This window comes from Geotrypetes seraphini, chromosome 8, assembly GCF_902459505.1.
Source record: "Geotrypetes seraphini chromosome 8, aGeoSer1.1, whole genome shotgun sequence".
NCBI classification, from domain to species: Eukaryota; Metazoa; Chordata; class Amphibia; order Gymnophiona; family Dermophiidae; genus Geotrypetes; species Geotrypetes seraphini.
This window is the reverse complement of record NC_047091.1, coordinates 169585848-169602183: the sequence shown is the minus strand read 5'-3', so window position 1 is coordinate 169602183 and position 16336 is coordinate 169585848. Positions and strand designations below refer to the sequence as shown.

Sequence of the window (16336 nt, the reverse complement as noted above, 5' to 3'; positions counted from 1 at the left end):
CCTTATCTGCCGTCATTTTTCTATGTTTCTATGACTACTAATATTCAGCTGACGGCAGTCACTGTTTTATTAAATGCTTACTGCCACTGGCTAGATTAGTCCCCAGTACTTGGTGCCGGGACCCGCACAACTAAGCAGGTTAATTTAGGACAATTATGCAGGTCCAGGCACTGAATATTGCTGTCCACCTGCATATCCCCCAGCTCCTCTCTAATGCTGGCCCCAATACTGTCCCTGATCTGGGCAGTCTGTGGTGATATTCAGTGACACTTTCTGGCTATTTGCTACGGAATATCACCACTTAGAGGGTGGTAAGCAATTTAAGTGGTCAAGAGAGTTTGCTACAATGGATTACTAATGGCTTGGTGTCTCTTAACCTGGGGTGAAGGAGGGCAGAGTTATGTGCATGAACATCCCTTGTAAACCAGGTTATCTTTAGTACGATCTCAGCGGCTCAGATTTAGTGCGAGGTTCATTTCATGCACAGACATTCATAGCGCGTGCAGACACTGTAAAAACTGATCAACGTTAAAGCTTGAGGGGCAGTGGGGGAGGGGGGGCAAGCTGAAAACATGGAAGGGGTGAAACGAGGCTTTCCTTTTGCTCCCACAGAGCGAGACGTGATGAAATGGCCATGCTGGTCTGGTGCTGGAAGGAATGCGTCGAGCAGGCTACAGGATCTGAATACAACGCTTCTATCTAGATGAACGAAACATCAGATGAGGCCTAGGACCGGACAGGCAGTGGTTCTAGAACAAGGCGAAAGAAAAAAGAAAGATATGATTATTCAAGTGATAAAGAAAGCCACACAATGAAAGTTTGTATACTGTATTTTCAATATCATTATTTATATCTTTAAAGGCCTGAATTGGTGACTTTTCTTCTCCATACAGAATGGGGGAAGTGGAGTCAGTAAATCAGGCCCTATAACTTCCTGCTATGTCATTCAAGCTATCTGTTGTTGAAAATCTGCAGTCACGTTGCCATGAAATAGAAGTAAGTTTGTAATACCGTCTTGAGTGCTTTTCTGGGAAGCTGTCTCTGAAAGAAAGGCCAAGGACAGCTTTCAGAAGGAGCAACAGCAAATGCTGTTGAACTGAGAACCCAAATAAAGATCCATTAAATTAATTTGCATACATTGGAAGCAGTGTATGCAAATATCTCATGACACAATACAGCAAAGAACAGGGATTTGTCTTTATTGACCCAACATGAGCTATGTTTGGACATACAATACCTGCATTAGGGGTCTGCAAAAAGAAATGATAGAGATAGATTTTTACTTCTCATGCCTTCTCTGTATTAAATATTTTTATTGGTATTTATGTTTTTATTATACACACACCTTAATAAAAACATAAATGCCAATAAATAAAACCATAAATAACAAAAACATATATACCGTATTTTTCGGCCCATAAGATGCACTTTTTCCACCCCCAAAAAGGGGGTGGAAAAGTGGGTGCGTCTTATGGAGTGAAAACGACACCCCCCCCCCCTTCCCGGTATTCTTTAATAACATGGCCCGCCCGCTGGCCCTTCCTTTTAAAACACCCTTGCCTGCCCACAGTACTTTTTTATGTTTAAATGATTTTTATTATTCCAGCAGAAATAAGCAAATACAAACAGTAGTACCATTCAGGAAATAACATTTTCAACAATATAATCAGTTCCCCTCCCATCCCCCCCTCCCTTCCCCTCCCCAAGAGTCCATGGCCGGTCCAACAGCTGAGAGTGGGAATAAAATCTTAAAGATTCAAAAGTCTACTGCGAGCACGCGGTGTGAGGTCCTGCCAGAAGTGCTCCCACACTTGACAAAATTTGCGACCCGGGCCAAGAGTCAAGTCTCCCACCATGCGTCTCTCCAGTGTTGCGTGCACTATCATTAGGGATCTCCATTGTGCATATGACGGGGGATCACGGGAGAGCCAATTGGTGAGGATGGCTTTTTTTCCCATCAAAAGGGCTCTGGAGATAAATGCTGACATTCCCCTGGGTTTGGGCGAGGCTATAATATAAAATCCAAATAACGCCCTCGGTTGCGGAAGCCATCGCCTTAGCCAAAGCGATGTGGTATATAGGCCAAGATGTCTCCAAAACTGTTGGATTGCGGGGCAGGCCCAAAACATGTGACTCAAAGATGCATGAGCCTGATTGCATTACTGCGACACAGTAATCCCCATTCGGGCTGCACGTTCCGGTGGAATGTAAAGTCTAAGAACAATTTTCAATTGCATTTCCCAGTGAGTAATATTGGTGACACCTTCTGAATGTTCCTCAGGACCCGTTGTAACTGTTGAGCAGTCAACTGGCAATGCAAGTCCTCAGCCCACGCTGCCGCTAATATATCCAGATTCATACTTGGTTGGCAATCCCGGATCCCCACAATATGAAATCGTAGAGGAATCCTCTGTTGGGCTGAAAGGCTGAAGAGTTCCGAAAGCACCTCCCTGCAGACTTCACTAAGGGCAGCCACTGGGAGGGACTGAACATAGTGACGGATCTGGTAATAGGCGAAGAGATCATTAGCCTGTAGGTCAAAAGTCTGTTGCAGCTCAGCAAATGTGACCAGGCTCCCCTCCTCTGAAAACAGGTGAAAAAGATATTGTAGACCTTGTGTTTGCCATCTAAGAAAGGTGGCATTTTGCATGCCCGGCTGGAAAGCTCCATTGCCCTGTATAGGCAAATATAAAGACACCCTAGAAGACAAGTTGGCTTTTTTACAGACCCATCTCCATGTCCTTCTGGCCGGCGTAAAAATGGGGTAGTGAGATCGCAGTACTTTTTTTAAAGTCCCCTGAAGCCTGGGGGTCCAGCGGTGTGAGGGCCAGCAGGAGCACACTGTCTGCACTTCTGCCTGGGCCCGCCCCACTTTCTGAATGGCTGCGTCAGTTCTCGTCAGAGGATGTGGTAAGAGCGGATAGTGTAGCTGGTTTTAAGAAAGGTTTGGACAAGTTCCTGGAGGAAAAGTCCATAGTCTGTTATTGAGAAAGACCTGGGGGAAGCCTCTGCCTGCCCTGTATCGGTAGCATGGAATGTTGCTACACCTTGGGTTTTGGCCAGGTACTAGTGACCTGGATTGGCCACCATGAGAATGGGCTACTGGGCTTGATGAACCATTGGTCTGACCCAGTAAGGCTATTCTTATGTTCTTATCAGTCCGCAAAAATCCAAACACATGGCTCCGTCCTGCTCCACCCCTGGCCCCGTCCCAGTCCATCTTCAACTCTGCCATGTTCTGCTCTGGCCCCTCCCAGTTCAGCCTCTAGCCACGCCCCACAAACCTCCTCTCTGGTCTGTGTGACATCATCCGCTCATGCTCAGATGCCCTCCAGATGCGGCTGGAGCTCGTTGGGGCTTTCCAAAACCCAGACAAACTGCTGGGTTTTGGAAAGTCCGTCTGGGACCCCAGACCGTCCTCTAGAAAGCGGACATGTCCTGGTTTTCCCGGACATCTGGTAACCCTATCACACACTAATGGCCATGTATTAATGGGGAAATTAGTTCGCAGAGCAACAAAAAAGGAAGGAGGGGTCCAACCTTATCTGCAGAAAAAACCAACCAGGAACAAACAAAAACCAACTGCAGATGTGTACAAGATGCAGGCAGAATTTATTGTGACAAATATAAATTTATAAAAACCTTTTTCCCAAACAAGGGACCCTTGTTTGGGAAAAAGGTTTTTATAAATTTATATTTGTCACAATAAATTCTGCCTGCATCTTGTACACATCTGCAGTTGAAATTAGTTCGCAGCCATTAATAGGGAAAATGGGGCCATTTTACCGCCATGAAAAAGTGGCTTCAGCACGCAGGAAAGCCCCACACTGGAGATAATGCTGGACATCTTTTAGCAGCTAATTTCATTTTTCATTGCCTCCTATTCTGGGTTGTTGGGGGGGGGGGGGGGGTTGTTCATTTCTTTCCTGTGGTAAGGATTATGTTTGTGTTTTTTCTCTTAAAATATTAAAGAGCATGAGGAGAAAAATGATCAAACATAAAAGACATAAGAGCTTCATGTTTTCTGGAAAAGAGATGTGGACTTCAGAGGTTTTAACACTCACAACAGAGTCCAAGAGAAAACCTGGCTTGCAAATTCAAATCCTCTCTACAAGCATTTTGCAATGAATTCCATTCCTGTTTATGCTACTGCTTTCCACTTAAAAGTCATTCCATGCATCCACCGTCCTGTCTGTGATGAAATGTTTTCCAGTGCTATTCCTTGCTGCTTCATATCACGACTTCTTTTTCTAAGCCATTTGTTCCCCGGCAAACTGTTTGCTTACTACAGACCCTGCGTCTCATCTTGAACATCTGTAATTGAATAACAGGGGATGGGAGACCAGCACCCCTCCGGCCATTTACTCTATATTAGATTACAGAATTATACTTATAAGAAAAACAGTCAGACAGTTATTTTGTATTAAAAAAAATGGACCTCAGTTTTGTTTATTGGTGAGGTACATTAATCAATACAGCTGAGTGAATTAAAGATTTAATAAATGAACAAACCACCAACCCAACCACCGCCATAACAGTAAAAAGTCTCATAAAGCGAATCAAACAGGTAATACGCACTGCCATTAACAAAAAGAACAAGTACAGTCCCAGGACCTCCTGGACTGAGGTTATGTGCTATAAGGCCCCAACCTCCACCGCTGAATAAAAATTGAGGCCTGTTCAAAGGACCTCTTTTGAATGCACCCTTGCTCAGGTAATCACCCCCCTCTCTCCCCCCCCCCCAACGCTGTGACAACAGAAACAAATTAAGCATACCATTTCTGAACGAGAACTGTGGGTGGGTAGGGGGTGGGTGAAAAAATTTAGACACCTCCAAGGAGCAGGAAGAAAATCTCTTGACCTTGGAGAGGTCCAGTATAAAAACCCCACCTTGGCCCCACTTCAAACATTCAAAAGGAAAGCTCCTATTGGAGGAGCCCTCCCGCCACATTCAAACAATTTTTCTTACCCAATCCCGAGTCAGGCTGGCCCTGTTCTACCAGAAACTGACAGAACTCAAACTTGAAGCCAGGCCTACCCCAGCCCGCCATATCCAAGGCAGCATCAGGTGTGCAGCTCCCCCCGCCCTCCCCCCACCACCTCCAACGGCAGGCTCCAGACAAGCCTGTCGCCCTAACTACTGGTCATCACCTTCTCCTCCTCCCCTCTCATTAGCCTTTTAAAACTTTCATACAGATCAGATGTCAGGGTTATATCCTTAAAATTTCCTTATAGAAGTGGCTGTGGGCCCGATTTAAAAAATTATTATTTTTTTTTAAGTTATACCAACTTTAGAATTAATTGAGTTATTCAGTGGCCCTACTCACTCAGCAAGTCAAATGTTGGCATTAGCATTTTTTCTGGAGGAGGATTAAAGACATTTTGAAAGAGATGGATTGAAACTTGCTCCTCTGTCTTGATTCCAACCATTAGTCAGTCGGTTTTAAATATTCAGGCTCTTGTCCCATTAAGAAATATAATACTTCTTTGAAGGTTTGCTGTAAACAAAATTTGACCCCAGGAAATTCTTTCAGGGTTGTGGATGCTCCACGGACTGAATTTCAGAACCACTCTCTGTGGATATTCATTTAAGTATTTATAAACCACTTATAGCCTACGTGGTTGTACATTCAGGCATTCGAGTATTTCTCCCTATCTGTCCTGGTGGGCTCACAATCTGACTACTGTTCCTGGGGCAAGAGTGTTAAGTGACTTGCCCAGGGTCACAAAGAGCAGGGCTGGGCTTGAACCTGCAACCTCTGGGGGCTGAGATTGCAGCCCTAACCACTAGGCCGCTCCTCCATATTTTGGTAGAGCAATGGAGCAGACAATTTGTAAAGCTGTTGATTCAATTGCTGCTCTTAAAATGTGTCAAAGTACTTTAATTAAGGGTGGGGGGAACGTTATCAATTTGGACTATGGTTATTGTACAGGCAGGCACCCGACTTAAGTACGACTCAAACTTAAGAACATGATTACAGCTTCATTTGATTTCACTGAGCAAAGACTCCTACACTTCTGTAGCAGATTCAGGAATGATGACTGGCCACATTAAGAACAGCGTGTGGTTGTGCTTGCTGTACCTTAGAGGGAACACTGGACTAGTCGGCCCTTTTGTCAGCTGGGAGCAGAAGTAAGCAGCAAGAATCTTAACATCTGAGTTACATACAAATCTGACTTAAGAACAGCTTTACAAACGCAACTCGTTCTTAACCCGGGGACTGCCTGTACTTTTAATCTTGGTTATTAGTAACTCATTACATAAAATGGAACTGGAGCTAAAATAACCCGAGTTAGTGGTAAAATAACAGTCTTAATGGTAGCCCACATTGATAACTTCCCTCTTAAATTATAAGCTCACAAATTAATTTTACAATACAGCTAAAATGGGTTATTATTCCATGATTTTTTTTTTCCTCTCATGTCTGTGAAAATGTTATTTAAAATAGTTAAGCAACTGAAATCACACACGGAATGTGTTATTCCATGTCCAAATGTGTTTGGGGGGGGAGCTCTGGTAGCGATTCTCCCGCAGCAAATAGACCGAAGGCCATAGGAACTGAAGGGACTTTGGTGTGCATTTGCCGTGGGGAACATGCTACCGTGGCTTTTTGTAAAAGGGGCTTAAGTATTTTTAAATAGAATCATTGAGGGGGGGAAGGAAAGAATGGCCTAGTGGCTAGAGACAAAGGCCCTCTTTTACAAAGGTGCGAGAAGCGTTTCAGCGCACAGTAAATCAACGCATGCGCTAACTGCTAACGCGTCCATAGGATAACATGCACGCGTTAGAGTTTAGCGCGCGTTAAAAAGCCTAGCACACCTTTGTAAAAGAGAGGGTTAGCCTCAGCACCCTGAGGTTGTGGGTTCAAGCCCCACACTGCTAGCTTTGACCCTGGGCAAGAGTACATTAGATAGATTGTGAGCCCCCCCTAGGACAGATAGGGACAAATGACTGAGTACCTGAATCTAAACCATGTAGGCAATTAATAGGCAGTATATAAATAAATAAATGTGGGATACAGTTAAGGTGATATTTTACTGCTCTTGTAGCTTAAGTCCCATTTTATGCAATAAGACCTAGGGCTAGATTCACTAGCAAACCGATCATGTACTGATTGGTTTGCGACCCGATTTCCCTCCGACCTGATTCACTAACCTTGTGGCCGATCACCTCCGATCCGATTCCAATCTGCGCATGCAAATGAGGGGAAATGGTATGCAAAGTAGGAAGGGCAGCGATTCCCTAACAAAAAGCAGGCCCACCGACTGGGCTGGCCGATCCAAAAACAAGCGACTGCTCAAGACTTATGTAAAAAACCTGCTCTCTTCCCTGATCTCCTGCTCCTCTCTGCCCCGATCTCCTGCTCTGGCCGCCCTGCTCTTGGCCCAAATCTCCTGCCCTTCCCTGCACTGCAAGCCCGTGGTTTTAACCTGCGGGTTAAAACCATGGGCTCGCGATAAAGTTTTTTTTTTTAAAAAAAATTTTTGTTGCTCTGCCGGGCACGGAGGGCCAGCTCATGCGTCGAGATCGCTAGAGAGCAATCTCGGCAGTCGGCTGGGGGCGTGATTCCGATCACCATCATTTGCATGAGGGCAATTCTTGAATCAGCCCCCCCGGACATGGATCGGATTGCTCACGGAGCAGATCAGATCCGCACCCTTAGTGAATCTAGCCCCAAGTTACTAATAACTGGGATTCATTAAAATAGCACATCTTAACAATCGCCCATGTTAACTTTCCCTCTTAATCAAAGAAAAAAGAAATGTCTCCAGAACTAGGAAATCACTACTATATACTGTACAGTATAAGAAAAGTGAGCCAAGTACAGGACAATCAAGCTATTGTGACATCACTGAAACTGGCTCTTATTGGTGGAATAAGGCTTTATGACATCACAATATCAGCTCTGGCTACCAGAGACTGAAACTCTTCACACCAAGGGGGAAATTGATCAAAGTGGGCTGCCATTAAGATGAGCTATTTTAGCACAAGTCCCATTTCATGCAATGAGACAAGGTTACCAATAACTGGGGTTAACAGGAGCCCACGTTGATAACTTCCCACCTTTGTTATCAAAGCCTTATATTGTAAATTTCAAGTTACTAGTTTATGAACTGTGTTTGTCGAGCTCCTGTTCAATAAAACAAGATGAAGTTAATCATTGAGACTGCTGGCTGTTTTTTGCTGAAAATAAAATAATCCGTGCCCAGGAAAGAGTACTCTCCAGTCTACCGGAGTGTGTCGAAAACCAGACTTTGTTTTGTAGACCCTGGTCAAGGTCCAAAGAGCTAGCTGGTACCCAAAGATATCATTCGTGAGACCAGGGTTGTGTATACTTGCTCATCTTCAAAGGGTACATATCAATCAAAGCAAAAAGTGTGAAGAGTGATGATATATTGGAGAGACAAGCCAGATGCTAAAGACAAGAAATCAATTTACATAGACATCGTAGGGTATATTTGTGAAGAAAAAAAGAGGACACATGCCCCCCCATCCTGCCTATGACCCCACCTACACCTTACCACCCCCCTCCCCCCCATGCCTTTCTCCTGCCTCCCACCAGTCCCAGTCCCACCCCTGCCTCCCCTGTGTGAGTGGCTCAACAATTGCTCTCCATCCATCGGTTCCCTTCCTCTGCTACAGCACAGAGGGCGGGTAGAGAGGGAGCACTAGATGGCTTGTTGCTAGGGTTACTATACATGTAATGCCCTCTTATTAAATTTAAATCAATTCTTTATTAGAAATATTCTTTAAAAATTCATTTCACCTATAATCCACAACATTAACATGTCAATTATCCTCAAAAATAGTATTAAACCTATCATGCTATACATTTAATACAAACTAAAGTGCTCGGTGAACCATTAAACATAGTATAAAGCACTGAGTCACTTACGGCTCTGCCTAATAAGAAACGGAACTCAAGGGAAAAAAAAGGCCGTTCAGAGTGGGAAGACCACAATGAACTTAGAAAAGAGCTAACGGAACTTCGTGGTCATCAGATAAGTAATTTAAAAACGTTTCTTTTTAAATTTGCTTTTGATAACTAATTACCTAGTTTTCTGGCTATTTCTTTTTTTTGTTGTATAATATCATGGAATTTTTCTATTTCCCCTACCTTATGTACTTTCCTTGATTGTTCTGCTTCTTTTAAATATTTTGTAGTTCACTTACCTTCTTTCCTTATGTTTATCTGTTTGTTAAGTTTGTTAATAGTCCTTTTGGACCCAATTTTTGTTAAGTATTGTATTGTTCCCTTAATACTGTAATTTTATTATGTTCATCGCTTTGAAATATGATTAAGCGATCAATCAAAAACCATATTAAACTTGAAACTTGATTAAATACAATTGGAATGAATTTTCGGACGGCTCTTTCGCTGTTTGGCAGCAGCTGTTTAATGGTTCACCGAGCACTTTAGTTTGTATTAAATGTATAGCATAATAGGTTTAATACTATTTTTGAGGATAATTGACGTGTTAATGTTGTGGATTATAGGTGAAATGAATTTTTAAAGAATTGATTTAAATTTAATAAGAGGGCATTACATGTATAGTACTTTGGAATGATTGGCAGGAAGTTTGTTAAAACATCCCTTTATTGTTACTTGTTGCTAGGGTTAGCAGATGTCCGGATTTCCCTGGGCATGTTCTCTTTTGAGGACATGTCTGGGGGTCTGGATGGCTTTTCAAAACCCAGCGCTTTGTCCAGGTTTTGAAAAGCTTCCCTTCGGGCAGGAGGGCATCCGCGCACGCGTAGATATGATTAGATGATGTCATACACACACACGTGTGATGCATTGCCTCGTATCCACGCATGCGCGGATGTCCTGCCCGATGAGAGCAGGCAGCGGGGGACGGGATTGGAGGCGGGGCTGGGGTGGGGATGGGTGGGACTGGGTGGGCCCGGGGGGTGGGTCTAGGGGGGTCTGAATTTTCCATACGGAAAATCTGGTAACCCTACTTGTTGCACAGGGCACAATTTGGGCTCAGGATACTCTACGGGCCAATTACCAATCTAACCCCTCCCCCCTCTCCCCACACACACACTGGGATCAGCATGAGGGCTACTGGTACCAACAGCCACTTTCTGTCACATGGGCAGGGAAGAGGATTTGAGCCACCAAACTTCTACTGTCACAAAAGCAATAAAGGGGAAATGCTGTGGCTTGGCTTTATATGTCATATTTGGAGGATGATTGGGGCCACCTTCTTGCCTATTATGACACCCTAAGACAAGGATCTCAAAGTCCCTCCTTGAGGGCCGCAATCCATTCAGGTTTTCAGGATTTCCCCAATGAATGTGCATGAGATCTGTGTGCATGCACTGCTTTCAATGCATATTCATTGGGGAAATCCTGAAAACCCGACTGGATTGCGGCCCTCAAGGAGGGACTTTGATACCCCAGCCCTAAGATGACAGGTAGCCATCTGGTTACACGTTAAATAGGTAGAGGTGGGAGCTGCAGGTTGCAGTGTATTATCAGTTGTGACTGGGTGGAGCTTTTTTTTTTCTCATCACCAGTCAGGCTTGTAGGTCCTGGGATACACGAACCCAGAGGCAGGAGATAATAACCAGCCCTCCTTGAAGAACGGTATGACCTCTCTCTCCCGACTCCCCCATCTACCTCCTCTCTGGCCGCTGCATTGAATATTCGGGCAGCCGACAGCAGCAATAAGAGGAGCCTGCCCCGGAAGCTGCCACTCTGCAAGTCCCGCCTACACAGGAACAGGAAGTCTCTGCAGAGATGCGGTTTCCAAGGCAGGCCGGTGGCAGCAGACTCACTTCGAAGCTGCTGCCGGCTGCCCAACGATTCAGTGCAGTGGAGGTGATAGGTGGGGGAGTCGGGTGTAGAGAGTGGCACAGGGACAAAAATTTATTCCCCTCCCCTCACCGTCCATTCAGTCTTAATTTTCTTCCCTGCGTCTCCCCACTCAAAGCAGAAACATGATTTTATGCAATTTTATGAGCCTAGAGAAGTGCAAATAATCATTTTAAGGATATATATAACACTCGGAGGGAAGTTGGAAAGAATGCCATACTCCGCATGCTTTCCCTACTTATTCACATGTAGTTTATAGCTACTCTGAATAAAATTCAGATAGTGGGTGTTTAGTGCAGCTTAAAAAGAATGCTGCTCCCCCTGTATGATCACCACTCATTAAAAACCTCTATTACTGATTGTTTTATGCACACTGTGGGGTTCATTCTGTATAGGACGACGATCTAAGCAGCTGCCTATGCGGTGGCTGAGAACTGCACACCTGAATCCTAATGGACAGATGCCCAATACCGTCTAACCTGCCCGACTCTGTAACCGGCACCCATGTCACAGGCACTGGTTAGAGAATCACGTTGTCGCTAAGCTGATCACGGTAAAGGAATTCCCCTGCTGCGATCAGCTCAGCAGCTTCAGCAGGGAAACCCCACCCTCTCGAACATTCCTGGCAGGAGGGATGCCCACTCCCTCCTGCCAGCATCCCTGAAACAATGCACTGGGAAGGAGGCCTAAGACTCCAGTTGGCTTAGATACCTATTTGAGGAGCCTTAGGTGCCTAGGCCAATCAGGGCCTTGGGCCTCTCCCCAGTGCTTCCCAGGATGCACCAGGAAGGAGAAGGCCTGCCATTCTGAAGAGACGGGCCTGCCAGCCAGAGAGAGAAGGCATCCCTCCAGCCGGCCTTACTGAAAAAGGTCCGGGGGTCTGGGTGAGCTTAGGCAGGTTGCGGGGGTGCCGGCAGAAGGGAGTGGGGAGAATGCCAGCAGAAGGGATTGAGCATCCCTCCTGGTGGGGATTGTTTTGGGGGTAGCGGTAGGAGGGAGTGGGCATCCCTCCTGCCTGGGATGTTGGGAGGGTGTCAGCAAGAGGGAATGGGCACCCCTCCTGCCAGGGGTTGTTTCAGGGGTTCCGACAGGAGTGAGTGAGCTTCCCTCCTGTCACGGACAATTTTAGGGGATGGCGGGGGTGGTGGGAGGAGGGAGTGGCCTTCCCTCCTGCTGGCTGACTTGTGGTTGGGTTCAGGGTTTCCCTGTTGCGGCTGCTCAGCTGATCACAGCAGGGAGATTTCCTTGCCGCAATCAGTTTAGCAGCTGCATCTATTTGAAATGTAGGCCATTTCAATGTCCTACTTTTCAGGCACCTATTGCAGCCATAGGGAGAAACCTAGGGCCGCTTAAGCTCACCAAAGGCCACTTCCGGGTGAAACCATGCTCACGCTTAGTCTTGGGTGAGCTTAAGGATCCCTAGGCACCTCCCTGCACTCACGACAGATGCCTAGAGTGTAGGCAGCCTGCCTTGGGGTTTGTTTGTTTTTTATTTAGAAAATGTGTGTCCCGATTGACTGGTTAGACAGCGGTAGGACACTTACCACTGCCTACAATTGGGACGCCGTTTATAGAATTTGGCCCTCTATGCACTCCAGAGATTTATGTATAAAATAATATCAAAATAATGTAAAGAAAAACAACATATTAAGAACGTAAGAATAGCCTTACTGGGTCAGACCAATGGTCCATCAAGCCCAGTAGTCCGATCTCACAGTGGCCAATCCAGATCACTAGTACCTGGCCAAAACCCAAGGTGTAGTAGCAATATTTGTAGTATTCTGGAAGGATATGGCGATACTTGAGAGGGTCCAGAAAAGAGCAACACGATTGATAAAAGGTATGGAAGACCTTTCGTATGCTGAAAGACTAGAGAAACTGGGGCTCTTTTCACTGGAAAAGCGGAGGCTTAGAGGGGACATGATTGAGACGTACAAGATCATGAAGGGCATAGAGAAAGTGGAGAGGGACAGATTCTTCAAACTTTTGAAAACTACAAGAACGAGAGGGCACTCAGAAAAATTAAAAGGGGACAGATTCAGAACCAATGCTAGGAAGTTCTTCTTCACCCAAAGGGTGGTGGACACCTGGAATGAGCTTCCAGAGGGTGTGATATGACAGAGCATGATATCGGGGTTCAAGAAGGGATTAGATAATTTCCTGAAGGAAAAAGGGATAGAAGGGTATAGATAGAAGAATACTATACAGGTCTTGGACCTGATGGGCCGTCGCGTGAGTGGACTGCTGGGCATGATGGACCTCTGGTCTGACCCAGTATATGCAATGCTTATGTTCTTATGTTCTTACTTAGCTTTCCAGTCCACGGTCCGGTGTTTCGACAGAATGTCTTCTTCAGGGGGTCCTATGAAGTCCTATGGTAAAGATACGCAGATAAAAATGCCAGTCGTAAATAAACTGTTCCGTAGAAGTTGTGTGCAGGACACGGGCTCAAAAAGCTTCTACGGAACAGTTTATTTCCGACTGGCATTTTTATCTGCGTATCTTTACCATAGGACTTCATAGGGACCCCTGAAGAAGACATTCTGTCAAAACACAGACGGTGTTGGGTCCAGGCTCCAAAGCTTTTCAGCGGACTGTGTCCTTAAGGTTTTTATGTGGTTTGCCAAGTTTTAATATTATTTTAATATTAATAAAGTCAATTTCTTCACATTGTTTTTTGGTTTTTTTCATATGTGCAGAACACAGACAGACCTTTGCACAGTATAAAATAACTAACCACAAATTAAAAATAGAATCCCAAAGAAGCCACAATGCAACACCAGAGAAAGAGAAAAAGTGATATCCCCCTGTACTGTGTAAAATATAAATACGGTAGATGTAAATTTCAAAAACTGACATATTACAATCATTATATTAAAAATTAACACATGTTGTGTATCTCTCGCTCCCTCTTATACACCCCCATGTTCAATCTCTCTCTCTCACTCCCTCTTCCTCCCTTGCACCCTTGATCCAACATCTCTCTTCTCCCTTCCCCATGCAGCTTTCTCTGCCGTGTCCAACATCTCTGCTTCTCTCCCACTATCCACTATCTCTCTCCCCCCTCTTTTGAACCCTGGGTCAAACATCTCTCCCTTTCTCCTTTTCATCATAATTTTTAACATTTCTCTCTCTCTCTCCCTATGCACCCCTATTACCCTACATTTGTTCCTCTCTTGCCCCCTCCTTGCAATCTCTCTCCCTCCCCATTCCCCATATGTAACATTTTCCATTTCTTGACCCTCTCCACCCCTTTGCAGAATTTCTCCCTTCCTCCCCTCCACCCAATGTTCTCTGTTGCTGGGTGGGCCAAGTTCACCCATTGCTATACCCCTGCACCCCCTTCCTCTGCTCTGCTATCCATCCATCTTCCCTCACTCCCTTCCTCCCTGCTCTGACTGCCACCTGTCCCTCTTTTCCCTCCCCTGCCATCCATCTGTCCCTCCCACCTACCACTCATGATGCAACCCTGATGCTGGCCCAACATCCCACCATACCCTACCTTATCCCTGGTGGTCTAGCAGCTTCTTTGGGAGCAGGAAAGAGCCCAACTCTTTCCTGCCCCTACAAGAGTTGCCATCACCGTAGTCTGAAGATTTTCAAAATGGCTGCCGAGACTGCCCATTGAAGTCTTGGCAGCCATTTTGAAAATTTTCAGACCATGGCAACGGCGACTCTAGCAGGGGCAGGAAAAGTTAGGCTCTTTCCTGCCCCTCAAGAAGCCAGTAGAACACCAGGGATGGATGATGGCTCTAACAGCGGCAGAGGCAGGAGAGAATCGGACACTTTTCTGCCCCCAAAGAAGCCACTAGACAACTAGGGACATTGAAATTTAGGCTTGGGGAGGGTGCCCTGGGTCCCCATTGCTGCGGTATTACTGCGGCAGCGGTTTCCATTTCCTTAGCACTACCAGGGAATGAATGGTCAATCGCTAACACGGTAATACAGGGCAAAACCGACAACAGTTTCCCATTACTGCAGAAATTACCACGGCAACAACAGAATTACCACGGAACTAGTCACTCTCTAGTCAGGAGACCAGCTAAACTTGGACAGACTCCTCCGTTTTTTTGGTTTTTTTTTTTAAAAAAAGGCTGGGCACCCGGACAGTCCTCTATAAAGACAGCATGTCTGGGTTTTCCCAGAGATATAATAACCCTAAGACATCTTGTTAAACATCACAATGTCAACCAGAATGCCATCTGTGCAGGACAGCACTTCACAAAACCAGAGCACTGAATCAATGATTTTTAAGGTGAAACTACTAAAAGGAAATTTTAAGACAATCCAGGAATATAAGACCTTTGAAGTCAAAATAATGTAATATTTTGACACCCACCAGACAGGACTTAACAAAGATCTAGGTTTTTTATCACATTATAAACCATAACATTATACTTCTTTGTCACCCTCTTATCACCCTTTCATCTCTCCCTGCTTCTCACCTAACCCACCCTTACCCAGTTCCTGTGAGACTGTCAGTGGGGACAGCAATCGCTGCTTTAATCTGTTCAATCAGAGCACCTTTTGTAACCTGGACATGCTACGTTCCAACATCCATCTTTTTGGACATAGACATCCCTTGCCCTTCTGAGTTCAGAGTAGGCTGTCCCTATTTTGGCCCCTCCTACTCCTGTCCAAAGCAAGCCTAGACCACACCTCTTGTCATAAGGATGTACTGCAATTTTAGGCATACATATCCTGGCTTTATAGAATTGGCATTTGGGTATCCATGCAATATAGATGCCTAAATGCTGGTTTCCAGATATCCAAAACACAAATGGAGCTTCTAAAATAAAGATCTTTGTGTCATTATTTTATGCTATGATGTTTCATTAGCATTTATGTTTGTCTATTAAAATCAGTGAGGTAAGAAGTAAGCATATTTTAGTTGATAATATTGTAGAGTTCTATCCAATTTTTATCGAGCTTGTAGTAAGTAAATAATAATAATAATAATTTTTTTCTTATATACCGCTATACCGTGAAGTTCGAAGCGGTTTACAATAAAGATACACCAGTTCCCTTAGATCAGTGGTCTGAAACTCAAACCCTTTGCAGGGCCACATTTTGGATTTTTCGGTACTTGGAGGGCCTCAGAAAAAATAGTTAATGTCTTATTAAAGAAATGACAATTTTGCACGAGGTTAAAACTCTTTATAGTTTATAAATCTTTCCTTTTGTCATTTATAGCTAAAGAGACATATGATCAAGAAACTGTTGCATTTTACTTTTGTGATTATGATAAACATACCGAGGGCCTCAAAATAGTACCTGGCGGGCCGCATGTGGCCCCCGGGCCGCGAGTTTGAGACCACTGCCTTAGATGCTGTTTCATTTCAAATAAAAGCACATACTGTACTTAAAAAGGTAGATCACCACCGATTTGAGCTTTTGTAAAACACACATGTGGATGTACAAAGTGGGCTGTTAACAGGCAATGAAAAGCAGTTTCTGGAAGCGAATATCATTAGCCATAAATCGGCCTAGGAAACTCATCCAGACAATGTGAG

The 16336-nt window shown here is 44.8% G+C and overlaps 1 protein-coding gene across 2 annotated transcripts in view; it reads right to left on the bottom strand.

The window, feature by feature from the left end:
* Positions 1-16336, bottom strand: part of MYO18B (myosin XVIIIB) — a 565740-nt gene that overhangs the window by 519897 nt on the left and 29507 nt on the right. For both annotated transcript variants that reach the window (XM_033955841.1, XM_033955842.1), the window contains exon 2: positions 598-749. In XM_033955841.1, the coding sequence (XP_033811732.1) occupies positions 598-636 (39 nt within the window). In that variant the 5' untranslated portion in view covers positions 637-749. The remainder of the gene's footprint in view (positions 1-597; positions 750-16336) is intronic.